The following is a 15,582-nucleotide window of genomic DNA, read 5'->3' as shown; positions in this document are numbered from 1 at the left end:
GGAGTGCTCAATGGAGGTTAAGAAGAATCCTAGAGTGTCAGCTAAAGACTTAAAAGAAATCTCTGGAACATGCTAACATCTCTGATGACTCAATGATACGTAAAACACTAAACAAGAATGGTGTTCATGGGAGGACACCTTGGACGAAGCCACTTCTGTCCAAACAAAACATTGCTGCATGTCTGAAGTTTGCAAAAGTGGACCTGTATTTCCACAGTGCTACTGGCAAAATATTCTGTGGACAGATGAAACTACAGTTGAGTTGTTTGGAAGGAACACACAACACTATGTGTGGAGGGAAAAAAAGGCACAGCACACCAAGATCAAAACCTCATCCCAACTGTAAAATATGGTGGAGGGAGCATCATGGTTTGGGGCTGCTTTTCCTGGGGCTGCTTCAGGGCCTGGACAGCTTGCTATCATCGACAGAAAAGTTCATTCCCAAGTTTACCAAGACATTTTGCAGGAGAATGTAAGGCTATCTGTCCACCAATTGAAGCTCAACAGAAGTTGGGTGATGCAACAGGACAATGACCCAAAACACAGAAGTAAATCAACAACAGAATGGCTTCAACAGAAGAAAATACAACTTCTGGAGTGACCCAGTCAGAGTCCTGACCTCAAGAGAGCAGTTCACACCAGACATCCCAAGAATATTGCTGAACTAAAACAGTTTTGTAAAGAGGAATGGTCAAATTCCTCCTGACCGTTGTGCAGGTCTGATCCGCAACTACAGAAAACATTTGGTTGAGATTATTGCTGCCAAAGGAGGGTCATCCAGTTAATAAATCCAAGGGTTCACATACTTTTTGCATCCCAAGTGTGAATAAAGACAAACGTATAATTGTTTGTGTGTTATTAGTTTAGGCAGACTGTGTGTCTATTGTTGTGACCTAGATGAAGATCAGATCAAATTTTATGACCAAGTTATGCAGAAATCCAGGTATTTCCAAAGGGTTCACCATTTTTTTTGCCACTGCATGGAATCATGTAACCAAAAAAGTGTTAAACAAATCCACATTTATTTTATTTTTGAGATTCTTCAAAGAAGCCACCCTTTGCCTTAATGACAGCTTTGCACACTCTTGGAATTCTCTTAACCAGCTCCATGTGGTAGTCACCTGGAATGCATCCAGGCACTCCGCGTTACGTCGTGCATAAAGAACAGCCCTTAGCCGGAATGAATAATGACATTTTGGATCTCCTCAAACAAAATCAATAGAAAGGTACTGTACTTTGAGGGATGTATTTGTGGCATACACTTGTAATATGTATCCAAAATTATTATTGAGAAGTAATTCAAAGAAATGTGGAACAATAACATGTTTGTTTTACATAACATATTTCCATCTGAACATTCCACAATGCTTTGCCATGCTAATCGCAGCCCAGCTGAAAGTTCCAAACATTTTCCCCTGCTGAAAGCAGCCCATCTAAATGTTCCACAACGTTTCCCCTGCTGAATGCAGCCTAAGAACTTCCTGCTCCACCTACCTGCCAGTGGTCCTCTGTGAGGGGAGGTGATACTGCCCGCGTGGTCTACTCCACCGAACAGCGCCAGCTCAGGGGTGTTGGTGGGAGCATTCCCGGGGTGGTGGCCATGTCTGGCGCCCCCTACGGCGGGACTCCTGTTGGGGGTCTGGGTCTGCTGGGTCGAGTTGAGGTGGTGGTGGTGCCCACTGTCCGAGCCCGTGCCAATGGTGCCATCAAGACTCAGTGAGCGCTGGCCTGGCTCCTTGGGCTTGCTCTTGCCCGCCCCCATCAGCAGGCCTGAGAAAAATATTAAAATCTCAAATGGATTCATATCAATCTGGCTCAATGCAGTTCAGTCCTGTTTGATTCAATACAATCACTCAATTCAATTCTATACAAACTCTGAATTGAATTCACTCAAGCTCGAGCTGGTGATTGGATGGAGAGACCCATCTCTTCCTGATGTGTATTTGAGTATCTGGTATATAAAATAGTTTTTTCTGTGTTTTTTGAGTATTTTCAAATACACAGCCCAAAATAAGTACTTTTATATTAGTATTTAAATGGTTATTTGTAAAATAATAAACAAATAGTCTCCCAAATTGTATTTAAAATACTATTTTGAAATACATGGGTTAAATGCATGGGAGTGTATTTGGGTCAGTGAATTTTAAAATAGTTTCCAAGTGTATTTCCAAATACATTAAAATATTTATTTTCAAAAAAAATAATAATGTAAAAGTAATTGTTATTTGAAATAGTATTTGAACCCAGGTCTGGTTCTATATCATCCCTTTCCCTGCAACAGTAGAATCATTCAGCAGGGTGGTGGTCATTAGGAACCAAATGGAAGAAAACTGGCTGAAAGGGACTACCTGGTCCAATATGGCACACATTTTCCATTGCAAAACATTTTAAAAACGTGACCTTATGAACATGACCCTGCTATTGAGTCTCTATTCAGGGTCCATTCATTGAGTTTCCCTGGAGATCTTCCAGTTTCAGTTGCTGGAGCCGCTTACAAGGCAAATACTCTAAAAGAGGACACCTTGAAAAAGTCAACAGACAGCGACGGGTGTTTGTAGATTCAAGGTCATATAATATGTTGATTCAACCTGGTATTAAATAAATACAGATCTACAATGTACACAATATAAGACACAGTTTATGACAGCTCTGAGCGGAAACTTTGGCCCTGGCCGACATTGACAACAATAATTTTATCCTCGTCGGTAATTCTACAGTATTTGGTTTATCACCCCTATATTTCAAATTGAATCCTATTCTTACAGACTCTGTTACAATCATGGACACAAACACCAGTTAAATTCTTCCCTCTGTACAACAGAATGAGTCACAATGGAAACCTATTACAAGCTAGATGATACACCCGCACACACACACACGGCTTGTTCCGTTGTGTGTGGCAGTTAGTGTGTGTGTGAGCAGCTGTTCGTCTGTCCCTGAGAACAGAAGCTCTGACACACACACACCCCGTGTCTCTCACATCTCGTTTCCAACACACTCACTGTGACTGTGTGTGTGTGTGTGGGGGGGGTTGCTTCTTCTATCCTTGCGTGGACCTAAAATCCCCAAATCACCTCACAAGGGTAGTAAAACAAGAAAGATTCTCCATGAGTACAAAGGCTATTTTAAGTTTAGGGGTTAGGTTTAAGGGTTGTAATTTGGGTCAGGTTTATAATTAGGGTTAGGGGGTTAGGATTAGGAGTTGGCGTTGGGGTAATTTTGAATTGAAATACATTTCAGGTCCCCACGAGGATAGAAGAACATAACGTTTGTGTGTGTTGACAAACAGACAGGGCTGAGTGTGACTAACAGTGGGTGGGGAAGGAGCAGGGGAACTAGGAATAGCTGAAAAAGGACTAGAGAAGGTAGGTGCTGTAGCATCTGGAGTTGAGTCTGGTGTGTACAGTATGTGGGAGTGTTGCTGCAGCATCTGGGGGTGAGGTTGTGTCTGGTGTGTACAGTTGCTGCATTGTCCATGAGTGTGAAAAGACCTCGACACAGTCAGGTGTTGTGCTTTGGGGGTTTAAATACACCACTGAGTGTTCAAAACATTAGGACGTAAACTGACCAGGTGAATCCAGCTGAAAGCTATGATCTCTGATTGATGTCATCTATTAAATCCACTTCAATCAGTGTAGATGAAGGGGAGGATACAGGTTAAAGAAGGATTTTTAAGCCTTGAGACATGGATTGTGTGTGTGCCATTCTTAGGGTGAATGGGTAAGACAAAAGATTTAAGTGCTTTTGAATGGGGTATGGTAATAGGTGCCAGGCACACCGGTTTGAGTGTGTCAAGAACTGCAACGCTGCTGGGTTTTTCATGCTCAACAGTTTCCTGTGTGTATCAAGAATGGTCCACCAACCAAAGGACATCCAGCCAACTTGATACAACAGTGGGAAGCATTGGAGACAACATGCGCCAGCATCCCTGTGGAACGCTTTCAACACCTTGTAGAGTCCATGTCCCGGTGAATGGAAGCTGTTCTGAGGGCAAAAGGGGGTGCAACTCAGTTGTGTGTATGTAAATCTGTTGTGTGCATCTGTATATGTGGAAGGGAGTGTGTGTGTGTGTGTGTGTGTGTGCACATTAGGGCTGGGACGATACCAGTATCGCAATATTTTTTCCATGGCAAAAATTAAACCACGAAGCAAGCAAAACTCTATGGTCCTTTAAAAACCTGCTGTGTGTAAATATTGGGTGCTATAGCTTGGAAAATAAATATATTTAACTCCGGATGACAACATAATGATGCTTATTTCCAACATTAGAGCTGATTTCCTAAATAAGTTAAATCCGTTTTGTATTTTGTTTCCTTGCCATGATTCTGTCTTAAACTCTTCTGGCCCCTCTGCGGATTCTGTGTTAAACACTCTACAACAAAGATTTCTCTGCCCTTAACCTTGTTCTGAACACCTCCAAAACAACAGTCCTGTGGTTTGGTAAGAAGAATGCCCCTCTACCCACAGGTGTGATTACTACCTCTGTGGGTTTAGAGATTGAGGTAGTCACCTCATACAAGTACTTGGGAGTATGGCTAGACAGTACACTGTCCTTCTCTCAGCACATATCAAGATGCAGGCTAAAGTTAAATCTATACTTGTTTTCCTCTATCGTAATCGCTCCTCTTTCACCCCAGCTGCCAAACTAACCCTGATTCAGATGACCATTCTACCCATGCTAGATTACGCAGACGTAATTTATAGATCGGCAGGTAAGGGTGCTCTCAAGCGGCTAGATGCTCTTTACAATTCGGCCATCAGATTTGCCACCAGTGCTCCTTATAGGACACATCACTGCACTCTATGCTCCTCTGTAAACTGGTCATCTCTGTATACCCGTCGCAACCGGAAGGTTGCAAATTCAAATTCCCTAGCAGACAAGATACAAATCTGTCGCTCTGCCCCTGAACAGGCAGTTAACCCACTGTTCCTAGGCCGTCATTGAAAATAAGAATTTGTTCTTAACTGACTTGCCTAGTTAAATAAAGGTAAAAAATATATATATATTAAAAAAAAGACCCACTGGTTGATGCTTATTTATAAAACCCGTAGGCCTCACTCCCCCCTATCTGAGATATCTACTGCAGCCCTCATCCTCCACATACACCCATTCTGCCAGTCACATTCTGTTAAAGGTCCTCAAAGCACACACATCCCTGGGTCGCTCCTCTTTTCAGTTCACTGCAGCTAGCGACTGGAACGAGCTGCAACAAACACTCAAACTGGACAGTTTAATCTCAATCTCTTCATTCAAAGACTCAATCATGGACACGCTTACTGACAGTTGTGGCTGCTTTGCGTGATGTATTGTTGTCTCTACCTTCTTGCCCTTTGTGCTGTTGTCTGTGCCCAATAATGTTTGTACCATGTTTTGTGCTGCTACCATGTTGTGCTGCTGCTATGTTGTGTTGCTACCATGTTGTTGTCATGTTGTGTTGCTGCCATGCTATGTTGTCATCTTAGGTCTCTATGTAGTGGTGTGTTGTCTCTCTTGTCGTGATGTGTGTTTTTGTCCTATATTTTATTTTTAATCCCAGCTCCTGTCCCCACAGGAGGCCTTTTGCCTTCTGGTAAGCCGTCATTGTAAATAAGAATTGGTTCTGACTTGCCTAGTTAAATAAAGGTTCAAAGAAATAAAAATACTAATGCGTATGGAGATACTGGTATCGTTCCGGCCCTAGCGTGCATGCCTACTGTATGTGTGTGAGTGAGTGTGGACGTGAGTGTCTTTGATTCATCCGGAGCCAGAATGAAAGCCAGCCCAGTGAAGGGGTTAACGTCTCCCTCAGTTTCATGCTGCTTAGTCACACAGAGAGAGACCTGGGGGGGTAGATGACTGCTCAATGTTAGTGGGTGTTCGATGAGGCTGGCCAGAGCCTGGGCTGTATTATATTAGTACTGACTGGTCTTCCTGCTGTAAGTCACTGTTATTATGGGACCAGAGGGACAAAAAGGACAAATATTGTACACATGCCTGGCCCTGGACAAAATACCATCAGCTGGGGTTAAAAGTCTGTACCAATGTAATAGCTTAGCATAGTGGTAGCTAACTAGTTAAGATAGCTTGGCGCATTGCCCGGGCCCTGGACCAAACAGCACCCAGGGCAAAAGCCTGTACCAATGGACTAATTAGTGTAAACTAGCTTAGCTAGCTTGTGTACAGGTCTGGATTTGGACAAAACATTCAAGGCCAAAATCCTGTACCAATGTCCTAGAACGGTGGAAATGTAGCTAGCTCAAACAGTGACATCACCTGACCTGGCTCATTATGTTCAGAACAAAATTGGGAGAAAACGTTTTGAAACAGGGGAATGCTCAATTTCAGGTTTTTTTTGTGTTTCAAAAAGCTCCTGTCCTGATGTTTTAGAAGTATACCAGTAGGGCAGTGGAGGCTGGTGGGAGGAGCTATAGGAGCATGGGCTCATTGTAATGGCTAGAATGTAATAAATGTGGTTTCCATATGTTTGATGGGTTTGATACCGTTCCATTGATGCCATCCCAGCCATTCCAATGAGCCCGTCCTCCTATAGCCACTCCCGCCAGCCTCCTCTGCAGTAGACCTTCTGCTGACATTTACTTTGGAGAGCAGAGTGCTGGTGGGAGTGTGGTACAGAATACCAGCGTGGCTTCTACATTAGCACAGCATGCAACTTATTTTATATAGAAAACCCTACAACCCTAATTCCTTTTGCATGGCCTAATTCAAAGAACACTCCATTGAACCTTTGGCCCATGCTACTGATCAGAAAACGATGGGTTTCCATTAGAGGTCGACAGATTAATCGGAATGGCTGAATAATTAGGGCCGATTTCAAGTTTCCATAACAATCGGAAATCTGTATTTTTGGACACTGATTTTGCCGATTTTTATTTATTTACCTTTTATTTAATCTTTATTTAACCAGGCAAGTCAGTTAAGAACACATTTTAATTTCAATGACGTCCAAGGAACGGTGGGTTAACTGCCTCCTTCAGGGGCAGAACGACAGATTTTCACCTTATCAGCTCGGGGATCCAATCTTGCAACCTTACAGTTAACTAGTCCAACGCAATAACGACCTGCCTCTTGTTGCACTCCACAAGGAGACTGCCTGTTACGCAAATGCAGTAAGCCAAGGTAAGTTGCTAGCTAGCAACTTATAAAAAACAATCAATCAATCATAAACACTAGTTAACTACACATGGTTGATGATATTACTAGATATTATCTTGCGTGTCCTGCGTTGCGTATAATCTGACTGATACTTGTATCTGACTGATACAAGTATCTGACTGAGCAGTGGTAGGCAGAAGCAGGCGCGTAAACATTCATTCAAACAGCATTTTCGTGTGTTTTGCCAGCAGCTCTTCGTTGTGCGTCAAGCATTGCCCTGTTTATGACTTCAAGCCTACCAACTCCCGAGATGAGGCTGGTGTAACCGAAGTGAAATGGCTGGCTAGTTAACGCGTGCTAATAGCGTTTCAAACGTCACTCGCTCTGAGCCTGTGGTTGTTTCCCTTGCTCTGCATGGGTAATGCTGCTTCGAGGGTGGCTGTTGTCGTTGTGTTTCTGGTTCGAGCCCAAGGAGGAGCGAGGAGAGGGACGGAAGCTATACTGTTACACTGGCAATACTAAAGTGCCTATAAGAACATCCAATAGTCAAAGGTTAATGAAATACAAATGGTATAGAGGGAAATAGTCCTATAATTCCTATAATAACTACAACCTAAAACTTCTTACCTGGGAATATTGAAGACTCATGTTAAAAGGAACCACCAGCTTTCATATGTTCTCATGTTCTGAGCAAAGAACTTAAACGTTAGCTTTCTTACATGGCACATATTGCACTTTTACTTTCTTCTCCAACACTTAGTTTTTGCATTATTTAAACCAAATTGAACATGTTTCATTATTTATTTGAGGCTAAATTGATTTTATTGATGAATTATATTAAGTTAAAATAAGTGTTCATTCGTATTGTTGTAATTGTCATTATTACAAATTTTTTTTTTTTTACATTTAATCGGCATCGGCTTTTTTGGTCCTCAAACAATCGGTATCGGCATTGAAAAATCATAATCGGTTGACCTCTAGTTTCCATTGTTACAAGTTTGGTCCCTCAAAAGGTTTCTCTCTATGGATAACTCCTGGACATTTTTCTTACCCCTAAACTTGCCTTCAAACAATTTAGCCTGAGTGCTTCAGATATAAATATTTTGCCTGAATTTAGCCTGAGTAAATTCCCAATCTGGCCCTCAAACCATCATGGTCACCTAATAATCCCCAGTTTACAATTGGCTCATTAATCCCCCTCCTCTCCCCTGTAACTATTCCCCAGGTCGTTGCTGCAAATGAGAACATGTTCTCAGTCAACTTACCTGGTAAAATAACAGATAAATAAAAAATAAAAAAAAATATTGCTCAGTGACCTGTGACAAAAGTCAAGCACAGTATCATACAAATCTATTGAAAAGTAACTAGAAGACGAGAGACCACGGTGAAGGATCAAGATGGAGTTTCTTCCCTTTCGACTTCAACCTGAAGCGGTACAGAATGTACTCAGCAGCCTCAAACAACCTCTTCCATGACCCCATTGGGGTTGTATTGCGATTCTATACCCTTCTCCCTGGGTGTGTACTTGCACACTCCTTTGTCATGGATTTAAAAACTTTGGGTTGGTGCAATAATTAGTTGGAGGGTTCCCACCATTCTTCCTACACCAGTCCATTCCCTTTAGATTAATGAGAGGGATTGTGCAAGGGCATTGGGTAGAGAAGCAGGACAAAACCATGCTCCTGTTCAGTGCCATCACCTGGGCCGCGTAGGCATAAACAGAGCGTACGTGATTCCTTTGTTTACATGTAAGGGAAGCGTGTTTGTTCTACATAATGTATTGGGGCTCTCAAGTGGCACAGCGGTCTAGGACACCACATCTCAGTGCTAGATCCGTCACTACAGACCCTGGTTCGATTTGAGGCTGTATCACAACTGGCCGTGATTGGGAGTCCCATAGGGTGCCGCACAATTGGCCCAGCGTCGTCCGGGTTAGGCCGTCATTGTAAATAAGAATTTGTTCTTAACTGACTTGCCTAGTTAAATAAAGGTTAAATAAAATGAAGAAGTATTTATATCTGAAAGTTCTACAATATTGTGCTCTGCTGGCACCAATCATTAGCAATGAGTGTTTTGAGGAGAAGAGGGATGGAAGCCATTTAGGAGTTCTGAGAGGCTGTTGAAACCTCTTAAGGGACTATGACTGCTCTTTGCCAGGAGGAAACTGTGAACAGCACACCCTTAGCAGCCTGTCACAGTGTGTAAACAACGGAACTAATGCAACCAGTAGCGCCTTCCCCTAATATGGAGCCAGAGTGCTTGAACATCAGGATCTGTGACTGTGTGATTTGTTCCTAGTTCCCACATTCAGAGAGATTGAGAGGGCGGGAAGGGGGTAGGAGAGATGGGAGAGGGTGAGGAAGGAGAAAGAAAGAAGAGAGAAACATGGGGAAAGAGGGGAGAGAAAGGAGGGGGGATTGTAATCCTGAGTCTCAGAACTTTCACCATAAGACTGTAAGAATGTGGGAAAATCAGAATCCTCCAACAGGCACCTGAGGGTGAAGACATTTTAACCCCTTTTTGTGTCATCATTCTGTTTTTGTAAAAATTTCAGTGGAAAAGTGTTAGAGTATTCTTTGTGCATAGCGTTGTATGGTCTGTTTAACTTTGCAATCGATAGTTTTTGCCTGACACACATTTTAAAATGAAAAATCTGAGTCTCAACATTTTTTACCGTGGAATTGCCCTCAAGCTCAGTAAATTTGGTTGGGAATCATTTGCTAGACAGCAATATTCAAACCTTGTCTCTGGTGTCTTTTGCATTCAAAATGTATAACTGTCCCACTGTAGAATATCCCAGGATTTTCAGATGCCTCCACCAAGTATTCCCTTTTAATCATTTAGAAATGTTTCAATCATTTTATTTCACTTTGAAAATGTGTAGATCTGTAGGGAAAAAATATCTAAGTGAATCTCTTTTTAGATTGAATGGAAGGCAGCGAAATCTGACAGTGTAAGGGGTTTGTAGACTTTCACTAGGCATTGTAACATGCTGCACACGCCCAGGCACATTCTATAAAATAAAAAAAACATTTTAAAAGCCCCATGTACAATGGTTATGTGGAATTATGGTTACTTTGGTTTCAACATGCCCTGCTGCTCCATTGAGGAAATCAGTTGGGACTTTCACTTGAGACTGATGGTCAAATCAAAAGAGACTAATCTGAAACAAAGAAAGGTGTGTGCACCTCATTCTGACATAGGTCTACCCGGTTCCTTGGAGCGAAAACAAACACTAAATGGGGATATATTTAGACCCCCTCCCCAACTACTCTACGGTGAATAGATCTACAATCCTCAGAACAATCCACAATTCTGCTAAATATAGCCTGGCCACCAAATTGAGGCTTAGTTCATAGAAAATTGCAGTAATATGGCAGTGATAAACAATTGCAATAATGCTTGCATGTGCCATGGTTTATCTCAAATGGTACCCTATTCCGTATAGTCTAAGGCACAGGGCTCTGGTCAAAATTAGTGTACTATATAGGGAATAGAATGCCATTTAAGATGCAGGCTAAGAACGGACCAAGAATCACCTTGATGTCGTCTCGTGGTCCCCGTTAATGGATGATAAAAAAAAGCTCCACGGGAGATGGTAGTGTCTGTCTCCGCAGTCCCAGAGTCCTCAGCTCTCCAGAAAACAAGGTTTTATCGGCCTGTCCCATCTAATCTTCTCTCCTCCATTGCTGTGCAAAGACAATGGAGGGAGAGGGGGAGCGGGGTACAGGAGGAGTGCGGTCAGGGGAATACCCAGGTGATAAACTCAGCGCTGGATCCACTTCCTTCTCTGTCCGTCACTTAGTACAGTACTGTCCCTAAACCAACAAGCCATGTTCTGCACAGTAAGAACAGGAAGTAGATACACAGTATCAACCATTGACAGACAATGAGCCATAAAAACTGACTGAAATAGGAACTGGGCTTCTGTTCCCTTTTAATAGACACATTCTGTAGGTTATATTGAAACCATCTCAGTCCTTGGATAAATCCTTAGGGAACGCACATCAACAAGAGCCGATCAACAAAGACTCAACAGCACATGAATAGATTGCCATGCAGTACAGGCTGCACCTCTGACATTAGAAATATGCCAACTTGCAAATGTTATTCTTATGTTGGTAAGGGTGTTATGAATCAGTGTATGGGAGCATATCAATACAGCTGTGTTATTCTATTATAATGCAATGGTGTGGTTCAGCCAGACTGGAACAATAGGCTCCATTCAGATACGCTGACACTTGGGAACAGTCCACGCTAAAATTCCCAGGGATGCACACCTGTTTCATTCAAACCAGTAAATATAGGCTGTAGCTAAAATAAGAGGTTGGGGGGGGGGGGCATACATTGTATGGGTTGTCTCTATCCAAATCATAATAATAATAATAATAATACGTGTATAACCAAAAAGCCCGAAAGAAATGATGTTCCTCACAGCCGGTCACTATTTACGCACGTTGTCCTATGCAGTATTGTAACACCATTGGTGAAAAATGGGTCACGCCTTTGATAGGAAAACCCAACATAATTTCGTGACTGTAAATGGATATTGGCTAGGGTGTATTTTAGTGCAGGTCATGCTTATGCATACTACTATTAATACGTGCTTTGTAGGCTATAATAGGACTGTATGAATCAAATCAGGTGCTGTTACAACTCCATTTTGAATTTCAATGGCCTGTGTGTGTTTATTGATTATTGTTATACCTTCATTTCAATCGAGGTGTCGGACATACATGATACTATAGTAGCCCATGTAGGCTGTGCGGGAGATAAAATCTGTCAACGACAGTCACTATAAATGGAAGGGTACACATTTGATGAAATAGACTAACATTCTACTGTCAACATAAAACATTGTGGGGTGGGAACAATGTGAAACCAGCAATAGAAACGCTGTCGAATTAAGAATCCTTTGTGTAACGTCAAGAAAATGTATTCTACTAAAATGTATTGACATTCCTTCATCCGGTGAAAGCTAAATATTTTAGGCTAATCAACACTTACCTTTGAAGCAAGCGTCTTGAGGTTTACGCAAGGCACAGAAGAGTGCGTGAAGAACCTAATCAAATCCCCACAGTAGTCTTCATTTGATGAAAAGGATTCGAAAACGAATTATGTCTAACTTCTTTGAGAACACTAGTACCGAAGGAAAATGCCATTTAGCGAATTTGAAAGAATAGACAGGTCATGACGCGAATTGCCTTGAGCAGAGGGCACAACTCAGATTGCGGTGGCGATCCAATTCGCTAAAATAAACGCAAGTAGGCGGTGGAAATGGACATCCATCCGTTTAGGATATCAGTAAAATTAAGTAGGCTTAATGAAATGCGAAGTGATAAATTAGGGCTGTGAAATTAATCCCGGAGCCATATACGAGAGATATAGTGAAAACATGCCTTGTAGGGAAAAAGGCAAGATCACTATGCATCACTGACGAAACAAGACAGCACAATATGTATGATAGGGGAGAATGAATTACGTTTTTTGCGCAATTGGATGGAGTCAGGAATACAGCGTAGCTCCGTTGAATAATTTAGTTCACGTAGACAATTCCAATATCAACATATTTTTTAAACACAACCATTTAGGGACAGTTTCCCGAGCACAGATTTAGCCTAGTCGTGGACTAAATACAAATGTTATGCTCATTGATCATGCTTTTAGTATAGGACGTTTAATCTGTGTCTGGGAAACCTGTCCTTATATCTTGGAATAGATACTGTATTAGGTTAGGACTCGTTTGTGAAAGACAAGGGAACACGTTCTACCATCCATTTCCCATTTGATATTACTGTACTATCTGTACCAATCTAAATTTACGTTTGATTACTTTTAGTTGGATTAAAATTGGAAAAACTGAAAAGTGAGTCTCTAACCAGGTTTCCATTAAAACTTTTATGCAAGTAAAGTACATGTAGGATAAAACATGTCATGACAAGCCAGATGGAAACAGCACATTTTCTCGGTAAACGTTTCAAATGTCGACAAAACAAAATACACTAGACAACGTGGCATCTTGTTGTGTCCGTAAAAATTAATTATGCGAAAAATGCCGGTGGAAACGCTTTAATTCCTACTAATACATGAATAGTAAAGGCCCTGTGCAGTACTTTTCTGAAAACATTTATATAAATGTATTTGAGTGTTTACCTGAATGTGTAACTTGAGTTTGATAATTATCTGTACAAAACAGTTAATCTGATAATACTTCTGGAAAACAAAAATACTTGCTTGATATATGTTTTACAGTTTCTTGAAATACTTGGCAAATGCTATTTATTTCTATTTGAAAACTGAAATGGTCTATTCATTCCTTTTCCATTTTAGTTGAGTTTTTATCCAGAGCAAATCATACTGGTCCCCTGTGGGAATCAAACCCACGACCCTATCATTGCAAACACCATGATCTACCAACTGAGCCACATCATCACAAACCACTTGATGTGTCAATGTACTCAAATACTGTATTGTGCATTGTTCATCGTCATGGTGATAGAAGGTCTAAGGGTACGGACCTAGATGACCAGCCTATGTACAATATAGTAATGTACATTTACATGAAGTGGTTTTTAAGGATGTTAAATTAATACGGCACAAAAGTGTTGTTTTTTCTGCCGTGTTATTTGATCAAGAAAAATGTTTAATTTGATATGGATGTTTTGTGTCTTTGCTCATAACTTTGCACCTTTTGATGTAAATGTTTGAGGACACAGTTTTGTTCTTTCTGAATTCCGTTAGAATGACATCACAGAGAAAGGGACAGGTCAACAACTCTTATATTTACAACTATTGAATCCTGCAAGATACTGTTCTTTAATTTTACAACTACCTTTTTTTTTTTTGCCAAAGTAGAGATGCTGAAAATATGTTTTTGACTGAGCTACATATGTCTATATCAGTACGCTAATACTAGTAAAGGCCCAGTTCATGACTTCTGTAGTGATACGCCATTCCATCTGGTTTGTGCTTAGTGGGACTATCATTTGTTTATCAACAGAACAATGACCCAAAACACACCTCCAGGCTGTGTAAGGGCTATTTGACCAAGAAGGAGAGTGATGGAGTGCTGCATCAGATGACCTGGTCTCCACAATAACAAAACCTCAACCCAATTGAGATGGTTTGGGATGAGTTGGTCCGCAGAGTGAAAGAAAAGCAGCCAACAAGTGCTCAGCATATGTGGGAACTCCTTCAAGTATTCAAGGTGACTACCTCATGAAGCCGGTTGAGAGAATGCCAAGAGTGTGCAAATCTGCCATCAAAGCAAAGGGTGGCTACTTTGAAGAATCTCAAATCTAAAATATATATTTTTTTTTTTTTTTAAACACTTGCTCGGTTACTACTTCGATATGTGTTATTTCAGAGTTTTGATGTCTTCACTATTATTCTACAATGTAGAAAATAATAAAAATAAAGAAAAACCCTGGAATGAGTAGGTGTGTCCAAACTTTTGACTAGTGCTGTATGTATATTGTATAGTTATAATCATTAACTAATAGTGTTTACATGTGTGCATATCTTTGTCTTATAGAACCATAACAATAACATTCCAAGTCATTCGGATTACCAAAATCATACTAACATCTTCAAATGGAAACAGCTGTGTCTGTGTGTGTGTGGTGGTGACTATCAAGACTACAGTGATGGGCCTGAGCATCATGTTCTAACAGGACAGCACTATAGAGGACAGAACCAAACCAATCAGCTATAAGTATATAGCAGGTGAGGGCATTCACAGCCGGCCGCTCAGATGGGTGAGGGCATACCAATCAACTGTTTTTACATGGTCCTTATAGCCGGATTTAGTGACCAACAGTTTTTTACATACACTTGGATAAGTATTCACACCCCTGTGTCAATACTTTGTAGAAGCATCTTTGGCAGCGATTAAAGCTGTGAGTATTTCTGGGTAAGCCTCTAAGAACTTTGAACACCGGGATTGTGCAACATTTGCCCAAAATTCTTCAAGCTCTGTCAAATTTGGTTGTTGATCTTTGCTAGACAACGATTTTCAGATCTTGCCATAGATTTTCAAGTAGATTTAAGTCAAAACGGTAACTCGGCCACTCAGGAACATTCACTGTCTTCTTGGTAAGCAACTCCAGTGTAGCTTTGGCCTTGTGTTTTTGGTTATTGTCCTGCTGAAAGGTGAATTCATCTCCCAGTGTCTAGTGGAAAGCAAACAAAACCAGATTTTCCTCTAGGATTTTGATTTTGCCTGTGCTTAGCTCCATTCCATTAATTTTTTTATCCTCAAAAACTCTCCAGTCCTTAATGATGACAAGCATACCCATAACATATATAATAGAGTGATACTCATTGTGTTGTATTGGATTTTTTTTTAACATAATGCTTTGTATTTAAAAAGTGAATTGCTTTGCCAATATTTTTTTGCAGTATAACTTAAATCACCTTGTTGATGAATCTCAGGCAGGGGTCCTTTGGACTTCTTATTCAGGTCAGCAGGCTTCAATTGAAAGTCATTT

General features: G+C 41.0%; 1 protein-coding gene across 2 annotated transcripts in view; it reads right to left on the bottom strand.

The window, feature by feature from the left end:
* The window catches only part of LOC112255048 (proto-oncogene tyrosine-protein kinase Src), a 31,211-nt gene extending 18,661 nt beyond the window's left edge, over nucleotides 1-12,550 (bottom strand). For both annotated transcript variants that reach the window (XM_024428099.2, XM_024428100.2), the window contains exons 1-2: nucleotides 12,101-12,550; nucleotides 1,495-1,770 (exon numbers count right to left, since the gene is read on the bottom strand). In XM_024428099.2, coding sequence (XP_024283867.1) covers nucleotides 1,495-1,762 — 268 coding nt within the window. In that variant the 5' untranslated portion in view covers nucleotides 1,763-1,770; nucleotides 12,101-12,550. The remainder of the gene's footprint in view (nucleotides 1-1,494; nucleotides 1,771-12,100) is intronic.
* Nucleotides 12,551-15,582: the final 3,032 nt, after the last annotated feature.

This window comes from Oncorhynchus tshawytscha, linkage group LG07, assembly GCF_018296145.1.
Source record: "Oncorhynchus tshawytscha isolate Ot180627B linkage group LG07, Otsh_v2.0, whole genome shotgun sequence".
Lineage (NCBI taxonomy): Eukaryota > Metazoa > Chordata > Actinopteri > Salmoniformes > Salmonidae > Oncorhynchus > Oncorhynchus tshawytscha.
The sequence above is the reverse complement of the archived record's forward strand: the minus strand, read 5'-3'. Positions and strand labels throughout refer to the sequence as shown.